This window comes from Camelina sativa, chromosome 7 (assembly GCF_000633955.1).
Source record: "Camelina sativa cultivar DH55 chromosome 7, Cs, whole genome shotgun sequence".
In the NCBI taxonomy this organism is placed as follows: Eukaryota; Viridiplantae; Streptophyta; class Magnoliopsida; order Brassicales; family Brassicaceae; genus Camelina; species Camelina sativa.
The window spans coordinates 22,508,136-22,535,443 of NC_025691.1; the positions used below are offsets into that span (position 1 = coordinate 22,508,136).

Sequence of the window (27,308 nt, forward strand, 5' to 3'; positions counted from 1 at the left end):
TGACATAAGCCGTAAAGTGAAGGTATCTGCTGTACACATCGCTTTTGCGTTTAAGAGGATAAACCCATACAATTTGAGAGAAGTGATCAAGAAAAAGCAAATAATTTTTTATTCCACTAGGAGTTGTCACAGGAGAGGTCCACAAATCATAGTGAATAATATGAAAGGGAGAACAAAAAATAGTAGTAGAAGAAAAGAATGGCAGTCTTGTGTGTTTTCCTAGTTGGCAAGAGTGACACAGAGGACTATTGGTGCCTTTATTGCTTGAAACCGAAGATGAAGAAGATGCTAAACGACGAAGTGAAGAGTTACTCAGATGTCCCAGTCGCCTTTGCCAAACATCGCTAGTTGCAAGAGCAAGTAAAGGAGTTTGCTTGGCAAGCGGTGACACCGAGTACCGAGGGCCAGGACTGTTACACCAGAGCAGAAGAGTTCGAGTTGGTAGATCCTTAACACAAAAGCCAAAAGGGTCAATGTAGTAACCCTCACTATGGGTAAAAATCCCAAAATAAAAGTTCGAAGGAATGAATCGGAAAGAACTCAGGGAGAAGAAGAAGAGAAATGAGGGGGAAGACCTGGAGGATGTCCGAGGAAAAATCATGGAGTTGACGGACAGCCTAACCAAGACCGAAGTGACCGGCAAGTACCAAGGAGTGTTGGACAAGTGCCGAGAGCTGGTACCGAGACGTGCCGAGAGATGGTACTGAGATGTACCGAGAGATGGTACCGATACGTACCGAGAGATGGTACCGAGACGTATTGCCAAGACGTATCGCAAATTGCCGAGACGTACGGGCAACTACCGAGAAGGACGGTACAGACCAAGAAGTGCCGAGAGAGACCGAGAAGTACCGAGAAGGATGGTACGGTCCGAGTGTTACCGAGGATGTCCGAAGAAGTGCCGAGAGTTGCCAAAGATGTCTGAGAAAGCACCGAGAGTTGTCGAGAAGGATCGAGTGTTGCCAAGAGATGACCGACGACAGGCCAACAAAATTCCGGAAATTAAGGAATTTTTGTTTTCTTAAAATTGGCCAATGGGAATGCATGCAACTAACTGGGAGACAAATGGAATTTTTTCTTTATAAGCTGGCCAATAGATTTTCATGCAAAGGAGAGTGGAAGACATAATCATTTGTCTTTCTAAAAGGTGGCCAATAGATTTTCATGCAAGAAAAGTGGGGGCCAAGAAAAAAGAATCTTATGCCAAGTGTTAGTTTTGATTCCAACAAGTGTGATTCATGCAAGCTCTCACCAAACTTCACACTTCCACTATAAATAAGAGCTCAAGGGAGCCATTTTCGTTTATCCTACCCTTAGACCAAAAATAAGAAAGTTAGAGAGAAGTTAGAGAGTTAGAGAGAAGTTAGAGAGTTAGGGAGAGAGTATTCTTCCTTAGAAGCTTTTCTCTTCCGCGTTTAGCTAGCCGCGTCTGCTTAGGCCGTTACGCGTTGCTAGCTAGGACTAGAAGCCTGTTAGATTCGTTTCTTTCAGCCAAGTCTAGGTGAGTTTCGATGCATGTGATATGGCACATGATAGGTGGGGTTTTCATTGGTTTTTGCTTAGGATTTCTGAGTTAAATCAAAGCATTATTGTTGGGTTTTGGGGTAGATTCGTTTCTTTTCTTCTAGATTAAATTCTAGATAGTTAAGTCTCGTTTTCTTTGTTTCCTTGCATGTTGGTGTGAGGTTGCGTCTAGCCCTTAGTCTCTAGAATTTTCATTCTAGTTTCTTTGTCGGCTGTTGGTTGTGCATGTTTTCTTGTGTGCATTGCATGTTGGTTGTTTTTATGCTTAGCTTAGTCTCTAGATTTTATTCTAGATTCTGAAGTTGCATGTAGCATAATTGCATTATACTTGAATTTCTTGCTTGAATTTTTCGTTTAATTGCGCTTGCTAAGAGGTTAGTCTCGGACTAGATCGTGCGCGAGGTGAAATGCCCGTCACAGGTTCTAGTGCCGGAGAGCTTGAAATTTGGTAAGGATACTTGTAATTTTATGAGCTAAAAACCCATAAAAACTCAAGGTATCAATTGTTATAGGTCTTAATGCGTGTAGTCGCGAGAAATTCCGGCTAGCGTAGTAAGACTTGGTATGGCTGTCCTCATGATTCCGTACCACATACAGCCGCGTTCATGTAACCCATGTTCGTGAGTTTGTAGGGTTGGTTACGAAAAGCTTGGAGGTTACTGGGCTCGCTACCCTGGCCGCAGCTGTCTACACGACGGTGTAGCTTGAATGATGTTCCGGTTGCGTGCCTTTGTGGCTGCAGCGAGGGTGTTCACAAGGGTCTTGAGGAGAAGAAGCATAACGGGCCCATAACTAAAACTTGATTAAAGAATTTAATTTCTTTTAGTCAAGTTTATTGTTGTTGTTGTTGCCTGCTTGCTTGTGTAATTGCTTTATTGCTTTTATTGCTTGCTTGCTTGGTTGTTTGATTGCTTGCTAGATTAGTTTGCGTAGCTCACTATCTTCTGCATTGCTTTCTCTGATTGGGTGTTGTTGTTTGCTTGCTTGCATGTTGATAGCTTCGTCTTGCATGTTGATAGCTTAGCATTGTTGTAATTGTTGTTTGCTTGCTTGCATGTTGATAGCTTCGTCTTGCATGTTGATAGCTTAGCATTGTTGTAGTTGTTGTTTGCTTGCTTGCATGTTGATAGCTTCGTCTTGCATGTTGATAGCTTAGCATTGCATGTTGTTTGCTTAGTCTTGCATGTTGTAGCTTAGGCTCTCATGTAATTTTTTAGCTTGCATGTTGCGTGTTTCTTGTTGGGGTTGGGGTTGGGTTTGGTTTCTTGTTAGGTTTCCGAACTCACTGAGTGTTTTAGCACTCAAGATTCCATATTTGTTTTGCAGGTAACCTTAGTGGGGAAAAGCCTTAGAGGGGAGCACTGGACGTTAGGCCAGCAGGTGTAGAGTTGCATTGCCTTTGCAAGTCGTTTTGTAAAATTTAATTTGTCGTATTTTGGCCTTAGGCCTGGCGCCATTTTCGTATTAATGTTTTATGAACTTATTTTACGAAGTAAATAAAGTTGAAAGTTATTTTTATTTAAGTCGTGTGGTTTCGTTCGGTTCCAGCCTTGTCCGGGCCAACACAACGCACCAGGCCGCGAGGGTTGCAAAGCCTAGGTAATCTCGGTTGCGGGCGGAATTGTGCTAGGGAGGACCGGTCGGGAAGTCTGCAGCTTCCCTCCCTCAACTAGACCACCTCGGTGCAGTTTCCATAGTGGCGTCCCATGGCTGTCCTTTGGCATGCGTGGTCATAGGACGGTTCGGGGGCGTTACAGTCAAACTCAACAGAACATTGATTATCAGTCACAAACCGGCGAACAGAGATAAGATTTTTAATGATAGATGGGCACACAAGAACATTTATCAAGTGAAAGGAACGAGAGGGTGAAGGAATGCTCCCATGACCAACTTTAACCACAGGTGCGACAGAGCAATTACCGACCTTAATCAGAGGTAAGGAGTTCAAATTAAAAACAGAATGAAGGGTACCTTGTTGAGCGGTGACGTGGCTTATTGCACTGGTATCCATCACCTAATTCGGATCATATGGGTCTTGAAGGCTCATAGTGTTGAACGCATTGGCGAGAGCCGTTGGGATATGCTCTGTGGCAGTCGGAGGTGACGTTGTTTTCGCAAGGTGTGTCTCACTTTGATGTTGTGGAGGAGGACAAAGGATACCACCAAACTGGGAATATTGTTGGTGATGATGCAAAGGCTGTGACATCTACAGTGGCCCATGATAGTAGCTAGGCTGAGGAGGGTGTCGTGGAGCATACGCATATGGATAAGGATACGATGTCCCATATGGCCACGATGGTTGCGGAGGCGTAGAGGACCATGTGTTAGAACCACTGTTGTTGTATCGACAACTGCGGTTTCGGTTGGTGTTGTTGTAGCTACCACCACGGCCGCGTCCTCTACCACCACGATTGTTGTTGTTGGTGTAGCGCGAGGCTGGATTAGAAGACGTGTACAACACGTCAGGAGCAGAGTGATTATGTGGATTGGTAGGTGCAGGTCGGATCATCTTCTTGAGACGGTCTTCCTCCATGATCAACATGGATCGAGCAACAGAGAAGGAAGGAAAGGGACTCTTGTGTTTGATGACATTTATAATGGAGTCAAACTTGTCGTTGAGCATATGCATGACCAGAATTTTCTCAGGTACCGGAGATTCCACATTAGCAAGTAGATCTGAGAGAGACTTCAGTTTCTTACAGTACTCGTGAATGGTGAGATCACCAACAGAGAGATTTCGCAGTTCATTTTCAAGTTGCAGAGTGCGAGCCTCTTTATTATCCTGAAATAGGTTCTCGATTGCCAACCACAGATCACGCGCAGAACACTTGGTTTTAAGAACAGTGTCAAGTATGGATTCGGAGATGGTTCCTTAAATCCACATCTTGACGAGACCGTCATGTTCCTGCCATTGAGATTTGTCTGATGCCGGCGGAGGGGAGGATCCATCAAGGTGGCCTAAGACGCCAAAGGTGAGGCAGTGACTATCGAACAACTCTCTCCAAGTGTCATAACTGAGTTTGTCCATGTCGAGGAAAATTGGTATGTATGCACGGATCTGAGATATGCCGAAAGGCTTGTCATTCTTTGGAGGAAACGTGGTGGCCATAGTGAGAGAGAGGAGATGAGAACAGAAAATAGAAGAGAGAGATCAAAGGAGATCGAAGTGAATGAAGAAGAAGAAGAAGAGGAGAAGAGAGCGGAGCATGATCGAGAGAGCGGCTTAAAACCTTAGAAAGTTGAGCAGGTTTTAGGTCGCAAATATGTTACCATGTAAGATTCTATGTAATCTCCGTTGAGGAGTTAGTCTCATTGATATGTCAATATATATAGTGAGTATAAGAGAATCTAAACTACCGAATATAATCTATACAACAAAGATCTTGGATATAGCCAGATCTTATTCTAACACCCAGTCTACTTGGCTTGATTTAGCAGTTTAACATCTAGATTTACTTCTAAAATTATGTAATAATACCTCTCAGTTAGATCTCTCGAATGAAAAACTAAAAAGTGGCCTAGAGAACGATTCTGAGAAGTTGAAGGAGATGGTTAAATAATTTTGACACAGTTTTAGGGATTTTCAATGAGTTGCAGAAATTATAGCAAAAATTCAAGCAGTTAATGAAATTTTTATGTTTTTCTTCTTTTTTTTTGTGAAAAATTAAGGCTCAAATGGTATAAAGACGATTTATTAAGGATGTTGATTTTCTTATTATATTAACTTATTTGCATATCTAAATACCTTAAAACTAGGTACTATTCCGCGGAAAACCACGGGCTGAATTTTTTTTAATGAAAATTTGTAATAATTTATTTTGTTATTATGTTATTTATAATGGTTTGTAATTAAAATTTTGTTGCTTATATGATAATTTTTGTATTTTAAAAATATTTATTAAAAACATGTTAATAAAACATTTGTATGTAAGAATAAAATTATTTAAACCTTTGTTAAATCTTTGCTATAGTTGTGAAGTAAGTAAAAAATATATAACTAATATGTAAAAAAAAAATTATCTGTTAGTTTTTTAGTAAGTACAAATTAGTTTTGATTCTAACTGATTTTTTTTAACTTTTCTACAATTTATTTTATTTGATGTTTCCCCTATTTTCGTTTTTTAATTAAAATATTTATTTAATTAATTATTTAATCTTAATTAAGTTTTTTTAGTGGCAATTAAATATAATTTTTTTACACATATTAAGGTTAGTTTTATATTTGTACTTCCCAATTAATAAGTAGGATATCTAAATTATTTATTATATTTAAAAAAAAATTGTAGAAGCGTAATTAACAATATTAAACTTGTAATCGTTAATTAAAAAAAATATTGTTAAAAAATATTACGTACACTTATGGTTTTATGGTTGACTTTGCTTAACAATTACACTAAACTGTGACAAAATCTGAAGATGTAATCAACAATCGGGAACCAAATGACATCCTCAAAAATTACTTTTATATACATTTAATGGAACAAACAATATAATTCCAAAACATTGGAGTTTAACAGTGCAATATACATAGTAACATACATCAACATCATACAAGATACAACTAGTACTACGATAAAAAAATGTTGGTACGTACGTTTAAGTCAATGACTATTTGTTTAAATATAATCAAAGATTTTTATGATGTCATGGAGAAGGCAAGGCGTAGACCAACTCTATCCAAACTATCATTTGCAAGATAAAAGTTAGTGCAATCATTTTTTTCTCTCTGCACATTTTCACCAACTAATGAATTAAAAACTGTATAATGTGAAGATTAAAGTGATAACCAATTGGCATAACCGTTCAAGGTGCATCAACAGTTTTAGCATCATGCTCTGCCTCGATAAGCCATTCCTAGACCAAATTATTGTTAGGTTTTCCTCCTAGTGGAGAAACCAATTGGGTTTGGTTAACCAAATTTGGATTTGGGCAATTATATTAATCCATGAGATTAATATTGGGTTTTGGGTTATGAGACACTATATAAACCCTCATCACCTAATTATTGGCATAAGAAAAAAAAATAGGAAAATACGTCTTATTTCCCCCTCAACTATTATATCGTACCAGATCTACCCCGAACTTTGACCTCGTTCTAAATATCTCTCAAACTTAAGTTCTCCACCTATTTTTCCCCGAATTGATAGTTTTCATCAATTTCTCCAATTTTCTCGGTTTAAATGGTTTACGAACCAAACCCAATAATAACCGACACAAATTCGGTATGAAACCAATTTTTAAACCAGACCCGACCCATATATAAATACAATATCTTCTTCTGCTTGACTGGTTTTTCTTCTACCTTCCGTTATGAGGATCAAGAAAACACCATCCGTGAATTCATGCCTAAGAACAGGAGAATCATGGTCTACTTCAAACACAGTCCTTTCAATTTTTTTTTTATTTTTTTTTTGCTTTTACTTCTTCAAATGTGCAATGGTTTCTCATTTCTTTGATTCTCGTTTTTTTAATTTCTGGGTTTGGCAATTAACAAAATTAAAACAAAAAATTTGGGTTTGGGGTTTCCGATTGAATTTGAAATTCAGAAGTCTTGAACTTCTATCACAAGATCAATTCCAAAGAAATGAGATCACTATTTGTTGAATCGATCAAATTTGTTTAACGCGTGATAATTGGGAATATTAGGGATACAATATCTCACATTGGAAGTTGAGTAGAATTTTAAGTGGTATATATAAGATATGGGCCTCTCCATTCATTGCCAATTAGTTTTGAGTTGGAAGCCCATAATCTAATATGGTATCAGAGCCCGTCCGCACATGCTCTACCCAATCCACAATCGGTCCGGTCCAATAGTAGGCACACCGATTCATGCCCGAACATACCGAGATTGATGCTTAGAAAAACCATCATCTCGAGGGGGCGTATTAGGGATACAATATCACATATTGGAAGTTGAGTAGGATCTTAAGTGATATCTATAAGATATGGGTCTCTCCACTCTTTACCAATTGGTTTTGAGTTGGAAGCCCATAATCTAATAAGAAATTTGGAGAGAGAGAGAGAGAGAGGAGAGAGAGAGTTTGGGTGGTGTGTCTCGTTGGTTGGTTTCTTAGGGGCTGCTATTGGATTAAGAATTTTAATAGATTTTAATTAACGCAGGACATTAGTGGATTTAAAAGTCTAATGTATTTGTGTGGATTTTTAATGCATGGATTTGAAAGTCATTGACAATATATTTTTTGGTGATTGTTATAGATTTTTTTTGAAGTTATTTATAGGAAAAAAAAAGAAAAAAATTATCCATAAATTGTGTTATACACCAAAATCATATTAAATTAACAACATCAAGACTTTTACACAGGTCATGGAAGACTTCAATTAACATAGGGTTTGTGGAGTAAGAAACAGACACTGAACCCAGAAAAAAAAAATGTGATTATATCATGAACCCTGAAAAAAAAAGTTATAGATCATGAACCCAGAAAAAAATACTACAGATCATGGACCCAGAAAAAAAGTTATAGATCATGAATCCAAAAAAAAAGTTATAGATCATGAACCCAGAAAAAAAATTATAGAACACAAAAAAAAAAATCAAAAATAACACAGATTTGATGAATAAGTGTGATTATATAAAAGGATTGAAAAAAAATCAAACAATAATATGTCAAACAATAAGTGTGATTATATAACACTAGATTTTAATAGATTTTTTTAAATACACAATTGAATAGCATTTGATTTCTAAATACATCAAATTCCTTTAAAATCCACGATCCAATAACACCCCCTTAGTTTGATTTTTGGGCTTTGTTGTTTTGATATCGAATTGAAATTTTGAAATTCTGGGATTTTTCCTCCATGTTGATTGATTCACAATCTTGCTTTCATTGTTTAAGAGCTAGATGTTGTACATGATTTAATCAATTGCAAACGATTATGTATGGGGAATCTCACGTCAGAGATGATAGAGAAAACCAAAAAGAAAATTAATTTTGGTTTATTGATATTTTTAATTTTGGGGTTTGATGGTTTAATTTTGAAATGAGATTGAAAGTAGGTTTAATCCGGCTAATAGGATTTGTTAATTGGTTAACCAAATATTAAACCAACAGTGAACCATATAAACTATATTTATGGAGAATTAGATAAGAAGTTTTAATTCACGGAGAAATAGGAATTGAACTATCCATTCGGGAAGAAATAGGTGGAGAACTTAAATTTGAGGGAGATCTAGAATGAGGTCAAAGTTCGGGATGGATCTGGTATGATATGGTAGTTTTGAGGAGGAAATAAGACGTTCTTCCAAAAAATAGAGAGGAGAGAGTTGAAGAGAAAAACAGAACCTTTAGGGTTTGGTGTTTTGCACGTTTGGACATTCAAACGAACTCCGATCTGGCTGATTTTTTTAGGATGGCTTCGTGTCTCAGTGTTCTACATATTTGACGGTGGAGATCTTGTTTTAACGGTTGGTGTGTGAGAAATCTGAGTTTCAGCGTGACTGGTAGTGTATGGAATTTCCAGATTTTTCTTCAGCATCTATCGTAAGTGTTTGTAAAATCCAACGGTGAGATCTTCTTGGTTTGTGCTGAAATTTTGCAGAGTTGTTCCTGACCTGTTTATCTAGAATATGTACGGTGGAGATCTAAATAGGTTGCCGGAATCTTAGTAAATCTAGGATTGTCTCGAACTGCATATTTTTAGTCTTTTGTGTTCTCTCTCTTGTGTTGTTTTCTTATTGAGATTGCTACTTGTAGCCTTAGTCTCTGGAGAGGACGTGGTTGTACTCAAATACATTGGTGATAGTGGAATTTTGAGTGGACTACGGTCCCGTGGTTTTTACTCCTCACATTGGGAAGGTTTTCCACGTACTATATAATTTTGTGTCTCGTTTATTTTACGCTTTGAAGTTTCTGCTACCAAGATTATTATATTTCCTCACAGGTTCACATAAGTTAGTGTGAAACTTTATTCCGCTGCGCAACTGTGCGTTGCTTCCCCAACAATTATGAGAATATTTTGGTGAAGAAGATTTTCCATATATTGGGATATGGAGAACCAAAAATCAAACCAAGAAATCTTATATATACCACTTAAATCCTACTCAACTTTGAACGTGAGATATTGTATCCATAATAATCAAACACTCTGATTTTGGTCCCACTTGTTACTACTTTGCATAAACTATACAATTCGATAAAAATGAGTATGAATTTTTGTTCGGTGGATTTTGGATTAAGTTTGACGCTAATCATTGTAAACAAAAGCTTTAGTTGGTCATTCATTACAAAGGTACAGAAGCAAACCAAGTCAATCAATTAACGTGGATAATGCTACATGCATTGGTAGTTTGGTACCTAATTCATCTTATAACCAATTAACCATCATTAATTATTCATTATCATTGGTTACATGACAACAATACATATCAACTTAATTACACATACATATATTTACTGTTTTCTCCCTTACAATACAACAATAGACGTTAATATAGAGAGATTATGATGAGATGGAGATGACATGAGAGTTTCACTGGACAATTTGGTTAGAAGAACCAATTAACGAGCTCGTCCGCGTGGCTTCCAGCTGGAGGAGGCACATCTTGCATCACCTTTTCATGCCCTTTTGGATAGTATATACCCGTGCCTTCATGTGGCACCCAACTAGTCGCTGGTGACGACGTCTCTCCGGCGCCGTAGAAGCCTCTCATCGTCTTCACTTCCTCTCCGGCGCCGGAGCCTTCCGTCTTGGCCGTCTCCCTCACTATGTCGTGTGACGCACTCTTCTTGTGAATCGATTTCCTAAGCATCGGCCTATATATATGCAATTGCATGCGTTAATATATGACATGACACTAACTAAGCAATCACACAACTATTATTTGGTCAAAGAACCAAATCATAACTTTATGATCATTCCTAGAATATGAATAGATTTTCACAATAGAGTAAATTAGCATAGACAAAACAAAAATGCATTTGCTCAAATAATCGGACACTATATAGGTAAACTTACTTGACGAACATGGTGTTCATGGTTTGTGCACCACGAGAAGAGAAGGTGGAAGTCGCCATGTCAATCTCTCTATATGACCGATCTCTAACAATGTGTGTATGAATAATCGGATATGTAGGTGAATATACTAATATGTATTTATATTATGTTTGTATAGAGAGAGTTGCATCTATTTATATATACTCACTCACACACACATCATTAGAATGTGAATGGAATTTTCAACAAGATTTGAATAAAGATTATAAAAAAAAAAAAAAAAAAAAAAAAAAAANAAAAAAGTTTGAGGATGGAAGGAATGATGGAGAGGGATCAATCCAGATGCACACTCCCCAATGTAGGATTTATCGTCAGACCCATGCCTCTTTTGTCCACGTGGCGTAATCCACGTCTTCTTATTTTGGATCAATCTTCAACGAAACGTATGCATTACACATGATCATGTTTTTTGTCCACTTGTGGCGTGTGCATGATTCATGACCCATTTTGACTTACATTGAGGCCTTATATTGAAAGCCCGTTTAAGACTCAACAAAAGAGTCTTTAATTTGAGGCCCATACTAGACCGGAATCCATATTTACTTTTAAAAAGGATTAATTAATGAAAAAATCTTGATATAATAAAGCTATATTTATTAATTGTTGTGTGATTATGTTTTTCTCTTCTTTCTCTCGTTGCTTCCTATGTTGTTGTTGTTGTTGTAGTCTTTCCTTCTTCTCAGTTTCTCAGGTAAAATTCTCATCTCTTTCCTGACCTTCTCTCATCATCTATTTGTCTACTTTAAATTTTTGGGTTTGTTTTACTTTCATCTCCTTTGTGTTTTTCGTCTCAAAGTCACGTTTTTTTTTTGCTTATCTAATATAATTCGATATGTCGGTCTATATACGAGTTTCTCTTTTTCACCGATGATCGTTCGTGATTTGGTCACAAAATTCGAGAGAGTTGCCTATAGGTTCTCTTTTCTATATGATTTTGAGAACTAGCTATGATGTCAAAATTCTCAGGTTAGCGTGAGCCATCATCATGGGACTAGAATCTAAAGGAAGAGCTTGGTTTGGTAAAATCTATAACAAGTTGGAAACTTTACTTGTTGAGGTTGACTCTTTCACTTCTCAGGTACGTACGTAAGTCCATTGTTTCATAATTGTCATATTAAATTCTAGGGTAATGATGTTTTAGAGAGTAGAGACGATTAAGTTATGGTTTTCTTATGTTGGAACAGAGCACGCTTTGTTTAAAACCTAGTGATCTTCCGGGATTTGAATCTGTTAGAGGTGAACCAAAGGAAGTAGCAGAACAGGGCCGTTCTTCTGTATCTTATAATGTGAAGCAACACCATGGTGATCGTGTTGCTTCACCTCGACGTGAGAGTCTTTTTGATCCACCGTCTCATCAGAACTTTGACATGCCAGGACATGTTGTGGTTGAGAAACGAGTTCAAGAAGACAGTTTGCAGGAGAATTCATCAGCCTCCTCGTTTCCTGTTGGAGATAAAATACTCTCTACATCTCCGTTGATTGAAGACGAATGTGATGCTACTACTCTTGTTGATGAAAAACAATTAGTTACTGATGAAGAGTCTCATCAGGTCTTGTCTGATGGAGAAACACACTCTACAGAAGAGTATCATGATGCTAATCTGACATCAGCCACTACTATTGGTGATGAAGAACCTGTAGTTACTGATGATGAGTCTAATGGAGAAGCACTCTCTACATCTCCATTGCTTGAAGAGTATCATGATGCTAATCTGACATCAGCAACTACTGTTAGTGATGAAGAAACAATAGTTACTGATGAAGAGGAGACTCATATCACTAACACATTGACACCTCAGATATTTTCTGATCAACCAAAGGAAGCTACAGAGGACAGTTCTTCCGAAGCTTCTATCATGCAGCAAGACCATGACCCTGTTGATTCACCGAGTTGTAAAACTCCTTCTGATCAACCAAAGGAAGCTGCAGAGGACAGTTCTTCCGAAGCTTCTATCATGCAGCAAGACCATGACCCTGTTGATTCACCGAGTTGTAAAATTCCTTCTGATCAACCAAAGGAAGCTGCAGAGGACAGTTCTTCCGAAGCTTCTATTGTGCAGAAAGACCATTTACTCTATTCACCGAGTTGTAAAAGTCGTTCTGATCCACCGTCACATCAGAAATTTGACATTTCAGAACATGTTCTAGTTGAGGAACGAGTTCAAGGCGATATTTTGCAGGAGAATTTAGTTCAAGAAGATGGTTTTGAGGAGAATATATCGCCCTCCTCCTCCTTGTCTGACGAAGAAATACTGTCTACATCTCCATTGCTTGAAGAGTATTGGGATACTTCTCTGACATCAGCCTCTACTATTGGTGATGAAGAATCAATAATTACTGATGATGAGTCTCAGAACACCAATACATTAACCACTCAAAACTCTTCTCCTGGAAGCTCTTTGGTTTTTCCAGATGGGGAAAGTGTAGAAGAAGTTAGAGTTGAATCCTCCTTGCCGGATGGAGAAATACTTTCTACATCTTCATTGCTTGAAGACTACTGTGATGCTAATTTGACATCAACCACTACTCTTGGTGATGAAGAACCAATAGTTACCGATGATGAGTCTCGGATCACTAACACTTTCACCCCTCATAAAGTTTCTCCATGCGGGGAAAGTGTAGAAGTTGGAGATGTATCGTGCAGAGGTGTTGTTTCCACAGAATCTCAATCTACTCAAAGTTCTATAAGAGGTTTTGGGACAGTAGCAGAGAGTAATGATGACGCCGTTCTTCCTGCGCTTGGTATCTTTAAGGATAATGATTCAAGTCCGAACGATCCACTCGCCACCAAGATTACAGATGTACCTGTTCAAGATAATGTGCCAAACATGAGATCCTCTAATGCGGGTTGGTGCTTCTGTTTTCTCTATTTTTAAAAAAATTCTACTCATTTCTGGTTCACTTAACAGTTCTAAAACCTTCAATTGGTCTCCTCACACGTTTTCTTTTGTTAGATGTGATGAATGACAAATCTGATGTTGCTCCATTGGATATCAATGCATTGTACCACATCGATTTTCGAGAAGACTCCTCGTATGTTGACAACAATGCAATGCGTGTTAAGACCATTTCTCCATTGGATACCAATGCATTAAACAGCATGCAATCTCGAGAAGACCCCTTGTATGTTGACGACAGTGTGCTTTATGCAATGCATCTTAGGACTAAGAAACTCAGATCCTTCAAGGTTCTAAACTGCTTTCTCCCTCTTTCTCTAAGATATTTCTTTGTGATATATAAACTTGAACCTTAACTTTCTTTTTAGTGAATACTAATCTTGATTACAGATTGTTCTGACTGATATTATACTTGAATTTTGGCTTACATGATCTAACCCCTTAGAAAATCTTAGCATTAATTATCTCTCATCGCCTAATTTTACCTGTCTCTATAATCAGCAGAGAAAGATCTTGGATGCTTTAACTTCAAAAAGAAGAAGAGAGAAGGAATATGAGCAACTTGCAATTTGGTTTGGAGATGCGGAGATGGGTTCTGATCTGGCCACTGGGGAAGACTCTAAACAAGTGAAAGCCATGGACTCCAAAAGCTCACAGCTACTTGAATCAGAAGATTCCCAATGGGAGCTATTGTGAGATTTTTTGTTCACCTCATATTGTACAAGTTAAAATACGCCCTGTGATTTATCTTGAGTGAGACTCATGTTACCTTATTTAAACATAAATGAGCTAACCTGCTCTGTGATTGAAGCTTTTTTGACAGTGAATAACCAAAAATATTATCCCATCTTTTCTTGCTTTCATATCTGCTCCAAAACAAAACTTGATAAACTTGAGCTTGACACTCCCAAGAAGGGATCAGAATGAATTGCGGTGACTGCGTAGCAAATATGCATATAGAATCTCATTCCATGTATCAGGAACTCCTGGCAAACACCAGTGGATGCAATCTCCATATTTTTTAGGATCAGCTCTTTGTTCCTTTGTCAAGAGCTTCCCTCTCCGTTCACCATACACAGTTGTATGTCCATCTTTTCTATATTCTGAGAGTTTTGTAATGTTCAGGAACGTGACATTTTCTCCAACTCTTCTAAGAACATCACCAACTATCTTCATGATTTCTTGATTTGATCCTGTGCCCCAATATGATGGTTTGTCTATTGGATATAACTCATCATAACATGTTCCATCGCTTCCTGGATTCCACTCCCAGCTCCTGCAAAAAAGATCACACACCAAAATCACTATCCTTGTCTTTGGAAATTGAATATGCTTTCTCTAATAACCATCTATAATCTGTTAAGTGTTACATACCATAGATGAGTAGGAGACATACTCGTGAAGAAAACTCTTTGCTTCTCGGGATTGATCTTCGTCTTAAACCACTTGGCCCATGTTTCTAACGCCATTTTATAAGCAGTCGTCACATTATACTCTCGGACATCACTGGTATCTCCAAACCTGCATATGCATATATATGAGTTTTCCTTCTATCTCTTTCTCCAATGCAAACTATACTCAAATATGGCTTATGCGTTATAATATAGCTTACGTTGCATTGATCTTAGGTTGATGCATCCACCATACATAGCTCTCAAAGATTAGAACATCAACGCCTTCCCAGCTCTTGCTATGTTTTTCAATGGCGTCAAGGTTAACCAATCTTTTGTGTACTGTATGATTAGTTGCATGATCTGAAATTGATTCTACGATGAAAGGCGCCCAGTAATACTCGATGGATACATTGTATTCCTGATCAATTGCATACACTTTAGTGTAAGAAACTATCTTTGCCTTTTCTTATCATTCATGTTGAAAATCTCTTCCAAGGAAGATGAGTTTTTATGTACCTCAGCTTTGAAGATCTTCATAGGAGGAATCCTGTGAAAGGACTTCTTCTTGTCAGGGATAACTGACTGTACCATACATACCATCGACTCGAAAGTGCTTCTTTGCACCGAGTCTCCTATGAACATTAGTCTTTTGTTTCTCAACACGTCCAACAGTTTCAGAGCATCGAACCTGAAACATCTCAGAGATTTTAAAACATTGCTCAAGTTTGGCTTCGAAAGAATCACAACATATGCTTTTTCTTTCTTACCTGGGCAAGTCGCATGAGTTTGGTTTCCATCTCCAGTTCTGGTAATAAGAATCAGGCCGTCCGTTTCGTTGACATGTTGTTTGTTTGACTAAGTAAGGACAGCTCTTCTCTGTATAAAGAGGGTAAGAGACATTGTCCCAAACCCATTGTCCTTCAAAGACATTGCAGCTCTCATCAAGCTGATCCTCTTTGGTGACGAACACTGCCTCTCTTTGTCTGAAACCATAGAGTTGGAATATTCGACTCTCGTTACTCTTGAGTTCATCAAGGATCAAACTCACGGAACCTAGAACTAGAAGACTAGCAAGCACAACTTGGAAGATGGATTGAATAATCCGCGAATCTGTTGAAGTTTGTATCGACATTTGAAACAGACTTAACTGAAGAAATTAGCTCTTTTAGAACTTCTTCTTCTTGCTATTGAGCACATGAATCTATGTTTGATGTTTGAAAGAAGCCAATATCTTCACGTACAAGCATCAAAAAATAGCGTTGTTCCATGCAACCACCAGTTGGTGATCCTTCTCTATTAGGTAGCAAGTCCCCTTTTTGTTGTTGTTAATTGGTTCTAAATAGTGATATGATAGAAAACTTAAAAAAAAAAAAAAACAATTCCACGAAGGTCTCGGATTGAATTTTTAGGAGAAACTATTCTCTGATCTGGCCCAGCAAAACTAGTCACCAAAGAAAATCCAGTAATGGCCATAGGAGAGCAATTATGAACGTAACAACCACAAAACAATTAAAAAGTTTAGAACAAGCCTGTTCACTTGATGACAAGGCCAAAACAAAACACTTCAAACGTTCACTTTTCTGTACAGTTGACAAGAACCTAATACAGAAACAATCCGATGGGGAAAAGGCTGGAAAAAAAGGCAACCTAGCTTTGCTACTGAAAGAGATGCAAAAAGTTTGACAACGTGATCGCTCCAACCTATGCTAAATACTTCCACAATCTTGGTTAATTACCGTTATCAGATCCATGTCCTGAGCTGTCGCTATCAGAATCTGCATAACAAATGAGGAATGAGTAAATCTGGTTTGGAAATGTGATGTTGATAAGGAAAGAACAGAAGCAGTTTAAAAAATTTACCACTAGAACACGAGCCTGAGCCACTACTAGAACTGTTAGAACTACTTGATCCACCAGCATTTACTTCTTGTCGAACAGGGGATGCCACATGACCTTTTAAAGTGTCAAAAACAAATTAAAGAAGAATTATTGCAGTGGGGCTAGAAGACTAATATAGTAGAGTTTGATACTATCTCACACCTAATTCAGTACCTTTTGGGGACTTAAGGCCAGTTGTTAGAGTGCTCTGCGAAGACGGAAGAAGAAACATGATAGTATTAGCCTAGTACAAGTTATATGGAAGAAGTAAGAGAAGTGAATAACAACAATTATTTATTTGCTCTCACCGGTTCTTGGACACTATTGTGAACAGATTCAGCATCTCTTACTGAGCCCAATGCCAGTTCCTCCTTTTTCTTGCTCAAGCTCTTCTTATATTCAGTGACGAATCTGTAAAGCTCCCAAAGTGTTTCGAGATCAAGACTATCAATATCTAACTCAATCTCATCGTCTTGTTGAGCGAGTTCTGGATTACTCTTCTTTATAATCTGCACAACTGCCTCTAGCTTGTCATAAGGTAATTCCTGAAGGTCCTCACTAAGACTCCGCTTCTCTTCAAATGTCAAGTCCCTGTTTCCAGACGCCTCCTCTTCTTCAGGCCTCTTCTCGGGGACAACAGTTAGAACTGCAGGTTCCACTGGGTTTGTCATCGATTCTGCTCTCTCCACAGTCCTATTTTCAACTATTTTAGTTGGTGGAGACGAGGAACGTGACGGAGGACGTAACGGTAATCGCTCTACACTATGAGTGTTCGTTGAAACAGGAGCATGGAAATCAATATCACGGACTGGTGTTTGCCTCCTATTAAGTAACTCATACTGCTTTTCAAGCGGTCCCCATTTCTCTTCAAACAGATTCAACAAAATCCCAGCCATACTATGCACATCATGCCCAACAGGATTATACAGCATTGCATTGTTAAAAGTAAGTCTAACATCCTCAGCAAACTCCAAAGGTGACTTATACCAACTCTTACTCAACCTAGTCTTCACTGTTCCCAAATCCATAGGCTTCTTTATTATATTATGATAATCATGTAAACCAAGCCTAACCGTATCAACAGGAGTATTGAAAACCCATCCAGACTTATGCTTCATCAACTTCGTAAGCAAATTGTTGCAGCTCTTCAAAATCTGAACCGTACCTTTATCAGACGCAGCAGCTGCTCCGTGTACTCCCTTCTTACCACCGTTCGCTGCTGTTTTCACCTTCTTGTTCGACAGAGGTGGTAGCTCCGCGGACCCAAAACCGCCGGCGAAGTTACCTTGTGGTTCGAACCGTTTAATCAAGCTCCTAACTTCTTCAAGCTCAGCCATTAGTTTCCGTTTCAAGTTCCTAACTTCAAGCTTAGAAATTGAGCTCAAACTTATCTTCATCATCTGATGGTTCTCTTCCGAACCAAGCGAATTTGACGGAGACACGAGCGGAACCGGTCTCACCGTCGTGGGTCTCGATCGTTTCTGGCTTTTGTTTCCACTATCACTCCATTTATGCTTCGTCTTCGGAACACCACCACCGGTTATAGGACCAGACGCCATTGCACTCGTTGACGAGATTTCTCCGAAACGGAAAATTTAGGGTTTTTCTAGGGTTTGAGCGCCAATACTGTAGATTTCAAACAAGGAATCGAAAGATCGTGTGAGAGATTTTAGGATCGGTGGGTTCATGAACATTCAACTGAGATTGCAACGACGAAACAAACCCTAGGAAGCAAATTTTTTTTGGAGTCGCGAGAATCGCGTAGAAACACGCGCTTTGAGCTCACGCGCCTTAAAGAAACCCGAGAAATTAGGGGAATTACACATGTGTTTAGTGTGACGGTGTAATATACACTCCTACGCTTTCGAAACTAAACCGGACATAACCGAGGAATTTATTATACCGGTTTAGTTACAAATCTCAGTTGATTAGTAGAGAGATTTGACTTAATTGAATGTGGAAAGCATATAAAAATAAGCTAGACCATGTGCAATTACATTGAGAAACGAAACTTTGATATAAAAACTTGAGAAAAGATCCGAAATTTAAGCAAAAGAATCAACCTCAATAGTTACAATATCCAAATTCACAAAAGAAGCAAACCAAGAAAATGGCCTTCAAGAACCATTCTTCAAGAACAAGTCTGTCTTCTTCTTCTTCCACTTCATTCAGGTTCACAACAATCATTACATTAGCACTCATCTTCTCTTCTTCTTACTACATCTTCTTCTCACAGTTCGATTACTCTCCGGTGACATTTTCCTCGGTGAATATTCCTCCGTTCGCTGGAGATCTACGAGACCTTACATTCCCTTGGAACAAACTCTCTCTCGGGCCAATCTCCGAGAAGCTCAAACTTGCCGTGTTTTGTAAATCATGGCCTGTTGGTTCGATCCCCGGAGGAATGGAGCGTCACGCTTACACTCTCTACAATTCTCTTGCCTCAAGAGGTCACGAGATTCACGTCTTCACGGTTTCTTCCGACAGAAGTAACCGTGAAGAGTATCACAACAATGGGGATCTCCATGTTTACTTTGCTCCAAACGAACACGGCACACTAAACCACTCTCAAGCTTTCGAGATCTTCGACAGAATCAACGGTGCAGATCATCACCCCTTCGATTATGTTCATACGGAGAGTGTTTCTCTGCCTCATTGGCGTGTCAAAATGGTGCCTAACGGTGACATAGCTGTGACATGGCACGGTATCTGGTACGAGATTATGCATTCCAATCTTTTTCAAGAGCTTTCGAATGATCGTCCTACTAGCTCTGATCTTCAACAAACGATGCCTAGACTCGTCGATGAGATCAGATTCTTCCCGAGATATAAACAGCACATTTGCATAAGCAACAGCGCGCGTGAGGTTCTCGTTAACATCTATCAGCTTCCTAAGAGAAACGTTCACGTTATAGTCAACGGAGTTGACCAGACCAAGTTTGTGTATTCCCCTAAGTCTGGAGCTAGGTTCAGGGCCAAACACGGTGTTCCTGATGGTAATGGGACAGTTATTGTGATGGGTGTCTCTGGACGTTTGGTGAGAGACAAAGGACATCCACTTCTCTACGAAGCGTTTGCTTCGATCGTTAAAACTCACCCGCAAGTGTATCTGCTTGTGGCTGGATCTGGTCCTTGGGGAAAAAGATACGCGGAGTTGGGTGAAAACGTTAGGGTTTTAGGAGCTTTAGAGCCAGAAGAGCTCTCTGGTTTCTACAACGCTTTAGATGTGTTTGTGAACCCGACGTTAAGACCACAAGGGCTTGATTTGACGATCATTGAGGCGATGCATTGTGGGAAACCGGTCGTAGTACCTAACTATCCGAGCATTGTTGGGACAGTGGTAGTGGATGAGCGTTTTGGGTACACATTTTCTCCAAACATGAGATCTCTTGTTGAAACTTTGGATTCTGTTGTAAGAGATGGGTCTAGGGTTTTGGAGATGAAAGGACTAGCTTGCAAAGAATACGCTCTTTCCATGTTTACAGCGACTCAAATGGCTTCGGCTTATGAGAGATTCTTTATGTGTATGAAGAATGAGAGGTATTGTAAGTATCCTCTTCCAACAGATAATTAATTTTTTCATCGTTTTTGTAATTTTTTTCATATATAAAGATTCTTTTTAATTTGTAACTTACTTTGAATTATAATCTTGAATTATTACTATTTGTTTGATCGTCATTCGTCAAGCTCAAGGTTGGGACGACTTGTACGTTTTTGTAGATTTGTAACGAAACTAATAAGAAGGAAATGAAAAAATTCGAGACATCATAGGTTTCATTTTTGATCTCTTAAAGAAAGATTATAAAATTGAAGAAGTTGACTTCGATCTTAAATAAAAAGTATAGTTTTCCTTATAACCAGATCTCTGTGTTTCCCCTGTTTTTTTTTTACTTCAATCACTATCTTTCTCTCTCTTTATATATATATATATATATATATGTTTTTGTAATTTTGGTAGACGATGAGGAGAAAGAGTGTATTATACTATACTTTCCAAACATAATTTAAAGTGTTTAATCTACACGAGCCAGCCACCAAGAGAATCAAATACAGGATAGCTTAAACTAATCAGTTTCCCTTTTCAAAGTATATTTCTTTACCCTTTCTCATATACTTTATATGTAAAGGCCTCTCTACTAGACTACTAGCTATATCGTGGAATGTATAAGGTACGTAAAGCATGCACAATTCATAAAATTCGTAACGAACAGTTACATCAATTTATTGTTTACGCCGAACGTACAAACAAGGCTTACAAACAAACAAAAAAAAAAAGAGAGAGAGAGAGAGAAAAGGATTGATATGTTTTCTTCTAAACCGCTTCTCGATCAAGAACAAAATATACATCCTCGAATTCAAAACTACGAGAGTATAAGACTTAGTGATGGCGAGGATCGGGACCTCCAGGACTTAGTCTCATAGACTCATTAAAACCTCTTTCCATTAGCTTCTCCATACTCGCTTTCAACACTTTCTCTGCTTCTCTCATCATACGCCCTCGTTTCATACCATCTACGTATAGAGATCGCTGCTGCAGTGGTCGAGACGCTGATGAAATCGATAAGGAAACGCATATCAAGAATAAGCACAGCCAGAGTTTCGAGTTAGCCATGTGTTAATGTGCTAATGATTTAATTTAGAAAGGTGTTAATGATTTTGTAAAGTTGGTATACAATGGTTTTGTGTATTTTCATCACATGCTTGAGGCATTTATATAGAGAAATGGCATTGGGGTCATGATGAATCTCATTGAAATGCTATACATTATAAAATAGATAAGACGGTCGAGACGACAAAAAACAAAATAAAGGCGGTCGTGGAAGGAGATTTATAATCGAGGCTAAATAAGATGCACTTTTTAATACATATATGCAATATTCCTTTTGTCAACATATAATGATAAAATATATGAAAGCTAAGAAAAATACAAAGAATGAAAACTTTTTGAAATAATGCATGCGGATCAATTCATTACTAGATTGTAAATGTATTCCTAGTATATACCCACAAAGGAAAATTTCAAGAAGAAAGAAAAGTTTAAGTGTTGAAGATGACATGTGTAATTAGGAGAAAGAAAGATTGTGTAATTAGAGTGCCTTTGAATGATAAACCAACTAAACTAGTTCACAATATAAAAAGGCAAATATGGGGGACAATTGTGATTTGTGAATGGACTCAAATTTTATAAGTTGTCGTAGTTAGAAGTCAATCGATGCCGACTTTTTTTTTTTTTGGGTTGGCCTTTAGTTTAGTTGACCATTTGAGTTAACTAACGTAACTCCGAAGCAAAGGATCCAAGTAAAGTCGTTTCATTGGATTTTTGATTCTATCGGCTGAATCGACTGAAAATAACCGAAGTTATAAAATAACAAGATATCACTAACAAGGAAAAGCAACCATGAATCTCTCTATACTATGTCAATATATATTGAATAGACATTTTAAAAAGAAAGAACTTAGAGAATATTCATGAATCATGATGAGTTGATGTCCAAATCACTATCTTTGTCATTTTGATTCTTTGAAATTAAATATAAAGACTAGGACAAAAAAATTCAGTCTATTTCATATATGTTAATAACAAGTTGAAGACTCTTTATGATTTTTAAAAAAGTTTATTAACGGAAACGATTTTGGATTTTGTCGTGGATAGACGAAGTGAAATACCAATTGGAAGCTCGAAGAAAAAGTGATTAAAACACTAACTTCAACCCAACTATTAAAGAGAGTTTATTTATCCAGAGAGGAAGAAAAAAAACTATTTGAAGAGACCATAATAGACAGAAATACCTAATTTTTGAGATTACTAATAGATTGTTTTAAATATGTTAGATTGGATATCCAAGAATCTTAGCTTGTGCAATGGAGATACGATTTGTATAGTATTGGTTAATTTAGATACTCAAGATTCTCTGGTACTATATTCATATATTGTTTTGATTGGGTAGATGAAACAAATTACGGAAGTTTACCAAATTGCAGATATGTTGATGGTAGTCTAACTCTTTTTGTCAGTTTGATGCTAAGACAATAACGCATATGGACATATATACCAATCATCTAATTAAACATCCCATGCAGTATTTGTTTAAAACACGTCTCTACTCTCTACCAAAACCGCTACATGGCCGAAAGCGATATACATTACAAAACTTGATGGACATATAATGTCATTGTATAACACATTGCTTAAGTATTGATACAAATTAGTATATTACATATTATGGTAAGAAATTAAATGTTATTTGTATATCTATTTTAACCTTTTAACGTATTTCTATTTCTGATACGATTGTAGATTATTTTGTTCTTGCGTGAATATGATATATTTTTTTCGTTGACAAGTGAATATTTATCATTTTTAATACATGGAGAGGTATGTGCTTGTTCGTCAATAAACTAAACATATCCATTTCTTTATCGTCCGTTCGTGGACCAAAAAATCATTTTTAATACGTTTGTGGAACATTTAAACCATACCTCATTTGATAAAATTAGAAACATTTTGCGAGTTGGACCAATACCACATGAAACACCATGGTATTAAAACAATATTTTCTTAACACACTTTTTATATATCTTTTTAATTTCAACAACATATGCATTATACGGAGTTGGATCCGATACTATTGCAATTTGCAAACCAATATACTATCTTAAGAAAACTCACATAACCATATACATGATTAAATTATGGTTTATAAACTCATAACAAACGGTCAAATACATATAGACGAAACAAATGTTTAGAATCCTACAAAATACCAAAACATTGTTAGATTAACCGTATGCAACCCAATACGTGGTAATCTAGTAATATCCACGATCCTCCTAAAACTATTGCTTCACCCTCTAGTTTGAACGATTTACACCTTCTTCATAATTAAGTGTATAATCTACTGGACCTAGACTTTAACAAAACTTGAACTTTCTAGCTAGAAAACTATAGTTTCACAAAAGGTGCGTATGGAGTATTAAGAAAACCTTCGTGTAACGAACTGAAGTCCAAAATGAGGTCCCTTGAATAAAAAAGCACTAGTAAAGTACAAAAGTATAGTCGGTCCTCTCAGATGAGAAAGGGTTTATGAATGGGATAAGACGTAAACTAACTACTCTTAAGTGGTCCTCGCTCCTCTGGACGGCACTTTCTTACATAACGCACTTCAACTCTTACTTACTTACTTTTATCCAACTTTTTATTCCATTTAGCTCGAAAATATAACTAAAATAATTATATCTATTCTTTTGTCTAGTGTGTAATGCTTGTTTATCAATTATCTTTTGAGTTAAATAACAATCAAAGGACACATGGTTCCACATCCATAGTGTGCACCCAATTATGGCAGAAGCTAGAGTGATATGGTTCTTTCAAGCAACTCCACGGTATGCGTTCCTCATATGGCTGATGGTGAAGAACAGACTCACAACAGGAAAAAGGATGGCAACATGGAACACCACTGCAAATACAGGATGCATTTTCTGCAATAATCCAACGGAGACAAGAGTGCATTTGTTCTTCGACTGTCCATACTCGCGACAGGTTTGGGAGTCGCTGGTTATCCGACTTCTTCAGCACAAGTACACCACGGACTGGACGCAAGTGATACACCTACTCACAGGAAACGATTTGGACAAGACTCACTGGTTTTTGCTCAACTACACTTTTCAAAATGTTATCCACTCCATTTGGAAGGAGAGAAATGACAGGCGCCATGGAGAACCACCATCACCGATGGAGAAGCTGGTGAAGTTGATTGATAAAAATGTCTGCAATAGACTAAGCACAATATCTGATGTCGATGGCACATTCATTCAGGCTTGGTTTGCAACAAAATTTCACTAAATTGTCAGAGTTGTTTTTAAGCAAAACAGGATCTAAACAAAGTTTTGTATCATTGATGTAAAACGTTTATTTTTTTTTAATATAATTTAACATTAAATTCAAAAAAAATAAAAATAACAATCATAGGATTAAAATGGATCATGATAGCTGAAAAGAAGATAAGTTAAAGAAATCTCTAATGCATGACGGTTTGATATGCATAGAGTCACTCAGGTCACACACAACTTTAATACAAACCTTTTTCGAAAAAGGAATTGTAAGAACAAATCATTCAAGGTGTTGATTTGCTGTAAAGTCAACTATTTTTTTATTTATAAAGAAATTTAATGATAACTTTTCTAACTCTGAAATATCACTTTGTTAGATGAATAATTTGATTAATGCTATGCAAATAGGTGAGTTTTCCAAGAAAGAAAGAACAAAATTAGTTGAACTCAAATTGCGATCAGTGACACAAATCGTTCCGTTGGTCGAATCAGATAACAGATAGACTTTTAAAGTGGGAAAAAAAAAACAAAAAAAAAAAACATCAACATTCTATAAAAACTTTCGACATTAGTTTGAGTTTCTTTCTGTTCATAGTTACCAATTATCAAATTTGTTTGAGGATACAGTATATCTATTTTCATTCACAAAAGTGTATCTTCAATATTGTACGAACATATAAAACTAATCAGGCAAGAAAGGTAACCTGTCGATGCCATAGGGTGAACCATTAGACTCGCCAGTGCTACAACCGAACTCGTCAAGCTCTTCTCCGTTCTCTTCTTCAACTTCTTCATCTTTACCGTCGTCTCTGTCTTCTTCTGTCCCATAAGGGATGATCCGTAGATACATCTCATCCTCTCTCCATTTTCTTTCTGATCGTAAATTATACTTCCTGACTAGCTTTCCTTGAAGAGACACGATCTTAGGTTGTCTCGGTAGTAAATCAGCTGTTTCCTTTTTTGGTATCACTATCCGCTCTATCGCTAATCTAGCTTCCTGCATGTAAACGATTTTGTGTTAAGAAATCCTGAATGTGGTTACTATCAAATTAATTTTGACTAGCTCTTTAGTTACCTCTAAGGCGTCCATTTTTTCAGATAGTTTTAGACGTTCTTCTGATCCAAATTCTCCGAGCCCATCTTCGTAATCGGTTAGTAATGCCCGTATCGCCTTGGCCACTTGAATTCCTGAGTTAGTCTGCAAGACAAAAAAGCTTCTTTTGGTAAAGAGGCTGGAACTAGAAAACTTGAAGAATAAGAAATTCTTAGTTTTTTCTTTTACCTTTGTTACATAAACAGGTATACCGTGAGATGTAGCTAATGCTTTAATCCGAGGATTCTTCCTGATCTTTGCTTGTAATGCGAGTATGGCTTCTGCTTCGCTAATGTCGTCAGTTAACTCTACTGCAGTTTCCATCTCTAGCTGTTTGATTGCCTGAAGAACAGTTGATTCTGCAATCTGAGTTGGAGAAATTGGTGAATCTGTGTATTAGTATATGGATATCAGCAGAGATACATAAGAGTATTAAAACTGGAGAATCTGCAAAATTCATTCTAATCTTACCCCATACACATATAGATACATCAGTGTCTCTTGCCCTGACGATTCTGCTTCAGTTATCTCCTTAGTTGGAAGGACTTCAGATATCGTTTCCTCATTGGTGAGCTTCGAAACATCTAATGCTTCCTCTTCATGTATATTATCCACAGTCGTCTCGTCGATGAAAGGTTCCTTCTCCATAATCACTTCCACTCCATGAGACTTTACTTTTCGGATTTCAACGTTTGGTAATCGACCTTTTAGCCAGGAGATGAGTCAAAAGAAGAAAATTAACTCAAGCCAGATCTTAAAATGTTGTTGTAACCAAATATATGATGCATTTATGTATATGTACTTTGCATTTTTCAACAGTTCCAAATCAATAAGACAGAATCTACCTGCGAGAACAGCATCAACAGTTGCTTCAAGACTACGATGAACTCGAACTTCAGTCTTTGAAACTATTTCTGCACCACAGTTAAATGTTGGAGGACCTTTTCTTTCAAGGACAGTCTTCTGGCCACCTCTTCTGGTCGCTTCCTCATCTCCAAGAGTCACACTCTGCCAAAGGTCTCCATTAATATGTCTGAAAGAATAACTATTAGAGAAAAGAAAATTGGAATGCTCAATAACTAGTTGTCAGAAAAAGAACTGATCCAGACTTATAGACCATCGAGTTCCTACAACATGATATCACTCAATTTAATCTGCTACATGGTTCCTGTGCCCCATATCTTGTTTTGGTGACATATCGAGACGCAAGAGATCCATGGGAAATGGTCAACATCGGCCCCTTAAACTAATTTTCTTAATGACCATTGGTAAGAGATCTCATAATATGTCAAAATAAAATCTCCAAACAATACATTGATTTGGGTTTGAACGGTATGCAAGCATATCAAGTCTAACCTGTACACCTCCAACCAGAAGGTCCAATGAAGGATTCTTAATCAAATTCTCAATGGTCGCTCCATGAGCAGTGGCGACTAACTGGATTCCACGTTCTGCTATCGTACTTGCAGCTATCGCTTCAAGTTTAGTTCCAATCTCATCAATCACAATCACTTGAGGCATATGGTTTTCTACTGCCTCAATCAATACCTGAAGGTAAGCAAATTGAAACACATATAACACCCACCCTCATTTAAAAATAAACAACACTCAAGCTATCTAATCTACTAACCAACCAACCTTTTTTTTTTTTTTTTTTTTTTTTTTTTTTTT

General features: G+C 37.5%; 7 protein-coding genes across 9 annotated transcripts in view; 2 read left to right on the top strand and 5 right to left on the bottom strand.

Moving 5' to 3' along the window:
• LOC104702006 lies at positions 9,850–10,763 on the bottom strand. Its single transcript, XM_010417794.2, has 2 exons — positions 10,507–10,763; positions 9,850–10,304 (listed from the first exon to the last, which is right to left on the bottom strand). The coding sequence occupies exons 1-2, from the start codon at positions 10,563–10,565 to the stop codon at positions 10,037–10,039; spliced, it is 327 nt and encodes a 108-aa protein (XP_010416096.1). The 5' UTR covers positions 10,566–10,763; the 3' UTR covers positions 9,850–10,036.
• Positions 11,160–14,185, top strand: LOC104702007 (cell surface glycoprotein 1-like). 2 transcript variants are annotated; one of them, XM_010417795.1, is made up of 5 exons: positions 11,160–11,236; positions 11,512–11,623; positions 11,730–13,392; positions 13,500–13,732; positions 13,944–14,185. In XM_010417795.1, the coding sequence occupies exons 2-5, from the start codon at positions 11,531–11,533 to the stop codon at positions 14,136–14,138; spliced, it is 2,184 nt and encodes a 727-aa protein (XP_010416097.1). In that variant the 5' UTR covers positions 11,160–11,236; positions 11,512–11,530; the 3' UTR covers positions 14,139–14,185. The 2 variants fall into 2 exon arrangements, with proteins under 2 accessions (XP_010416097.1, XP_010416098.1); XM_010417796.1 differs by having other exon boundaries at positions 13,947–14,185.
• Positions 14,226–16,073, bottom strand: LOC104702008 (protein trichome birefringence-like 31). The gene is made up of 5 exons (XM_010417799.2): positions 15,604–16,073; positions 15,353–15,524; positions 15,055–15,254; positions 14,817–14,963; positions 14,226–14,718 (listed from the first exon to the last, which is right to left on the bottom strand). Exons 1-5 carry the CDS (start codon positions 15,966–15,968, stop codon positions 14,361–14,363), a joined length of 1,242 nt encoding a protein of 413 aa, XP_010416101.1. The 5' UTR covers positions 15,969–16,073; the 3' UTR covers positions 14,226–14,360.
• Positions 16,300–18,509, bottom strand: LOC104702009 (transcription factor GTE3, chloroplastic-like). The gene is made up of 4 exons (XM_010417800.1): positions 17,023–18,509; positions 16,889–16,922; positions 16,697–16,789; positions 16,300–16,611 (listed from the first exon to the last, which is right to left on the bottom strand). The coding sequence occupies exons 1-4, from the start codon at positions 18,271–18,273 to the stop codon at positions 16,565–16,567; spliced, it is 1,425 nt and encodes a 474-aa protein (XP_010416102.1). The 5' UTR covers positions 18,274–18,509; the 3' UTR covers positions 16,300–16,564.
• Positions 18,817–20,412, top strand: LOC104702010. Its single transcript, XM_010417801.2, has one exon. The coding sequence runs from the start codon at positions 18,825–18,827 to the stop codon at positions 20,286–20,288; it is 1,464 nt and encodes a 487-aa protein (XP_010416103.1). The 5' UTR covers positions 18,817–18,824; the 3' UTR covers positions 20,289–20,412.
• Positions 20,903–21,429, bottom strand: LOC109125598 (CLAVATA3/ESR (CLE)-related protein 1-like). The gene has a single exon (XM_019227534.1). The coding sequence runs from the start codon at positions 21,324–21,326 to the stop codon at positions 21,093–21,095; it is 234 nt and encodes a 77-aa protein (XP_019083079.1). The 5' UTR covers positions 21,327–21,429; the 3' UTR covers positions 20,903–21,092.
• The window catches only part of LOC104702011 (uncharacterized protein ycf45-like), a 3,492-nt gene continuing 1,261 nt past the window's right edge, over positions 25,078–27,308 (bottom strand). For both annotated transcript variants that reach the window (XM_019227782.1, XM_019227783.1), the window contains exons 4-9: positions 26,994–27,185; positions 26,483–26,645; positions 26,109–26,341; positions 25,827–26,003; positions 25,620–25,742; positions 25,078–25,541 (exon numbers count right to left, since the gene is read on the bottom strand). In XM_019227782.1, the coding sequence (XP_019083327.1) occupies positions 25,227–25,541; positions 25,620–25,742; positions 25,827–26,003; positions 26,109–26,341; positions 26,483–26,645; positions 26,994–27,185 (1,203 nt within the window). In that variant the 3' untranslated portion in view covers positions 25,078–25,226. The remainder of the gene's footprint in view (positions 25,542–25,619; positions 25,743–25,826; positions 26,004–26,108; positions 26,342–26,482; positions 26,646–26,993; positions 27,186–27,308) is intronic.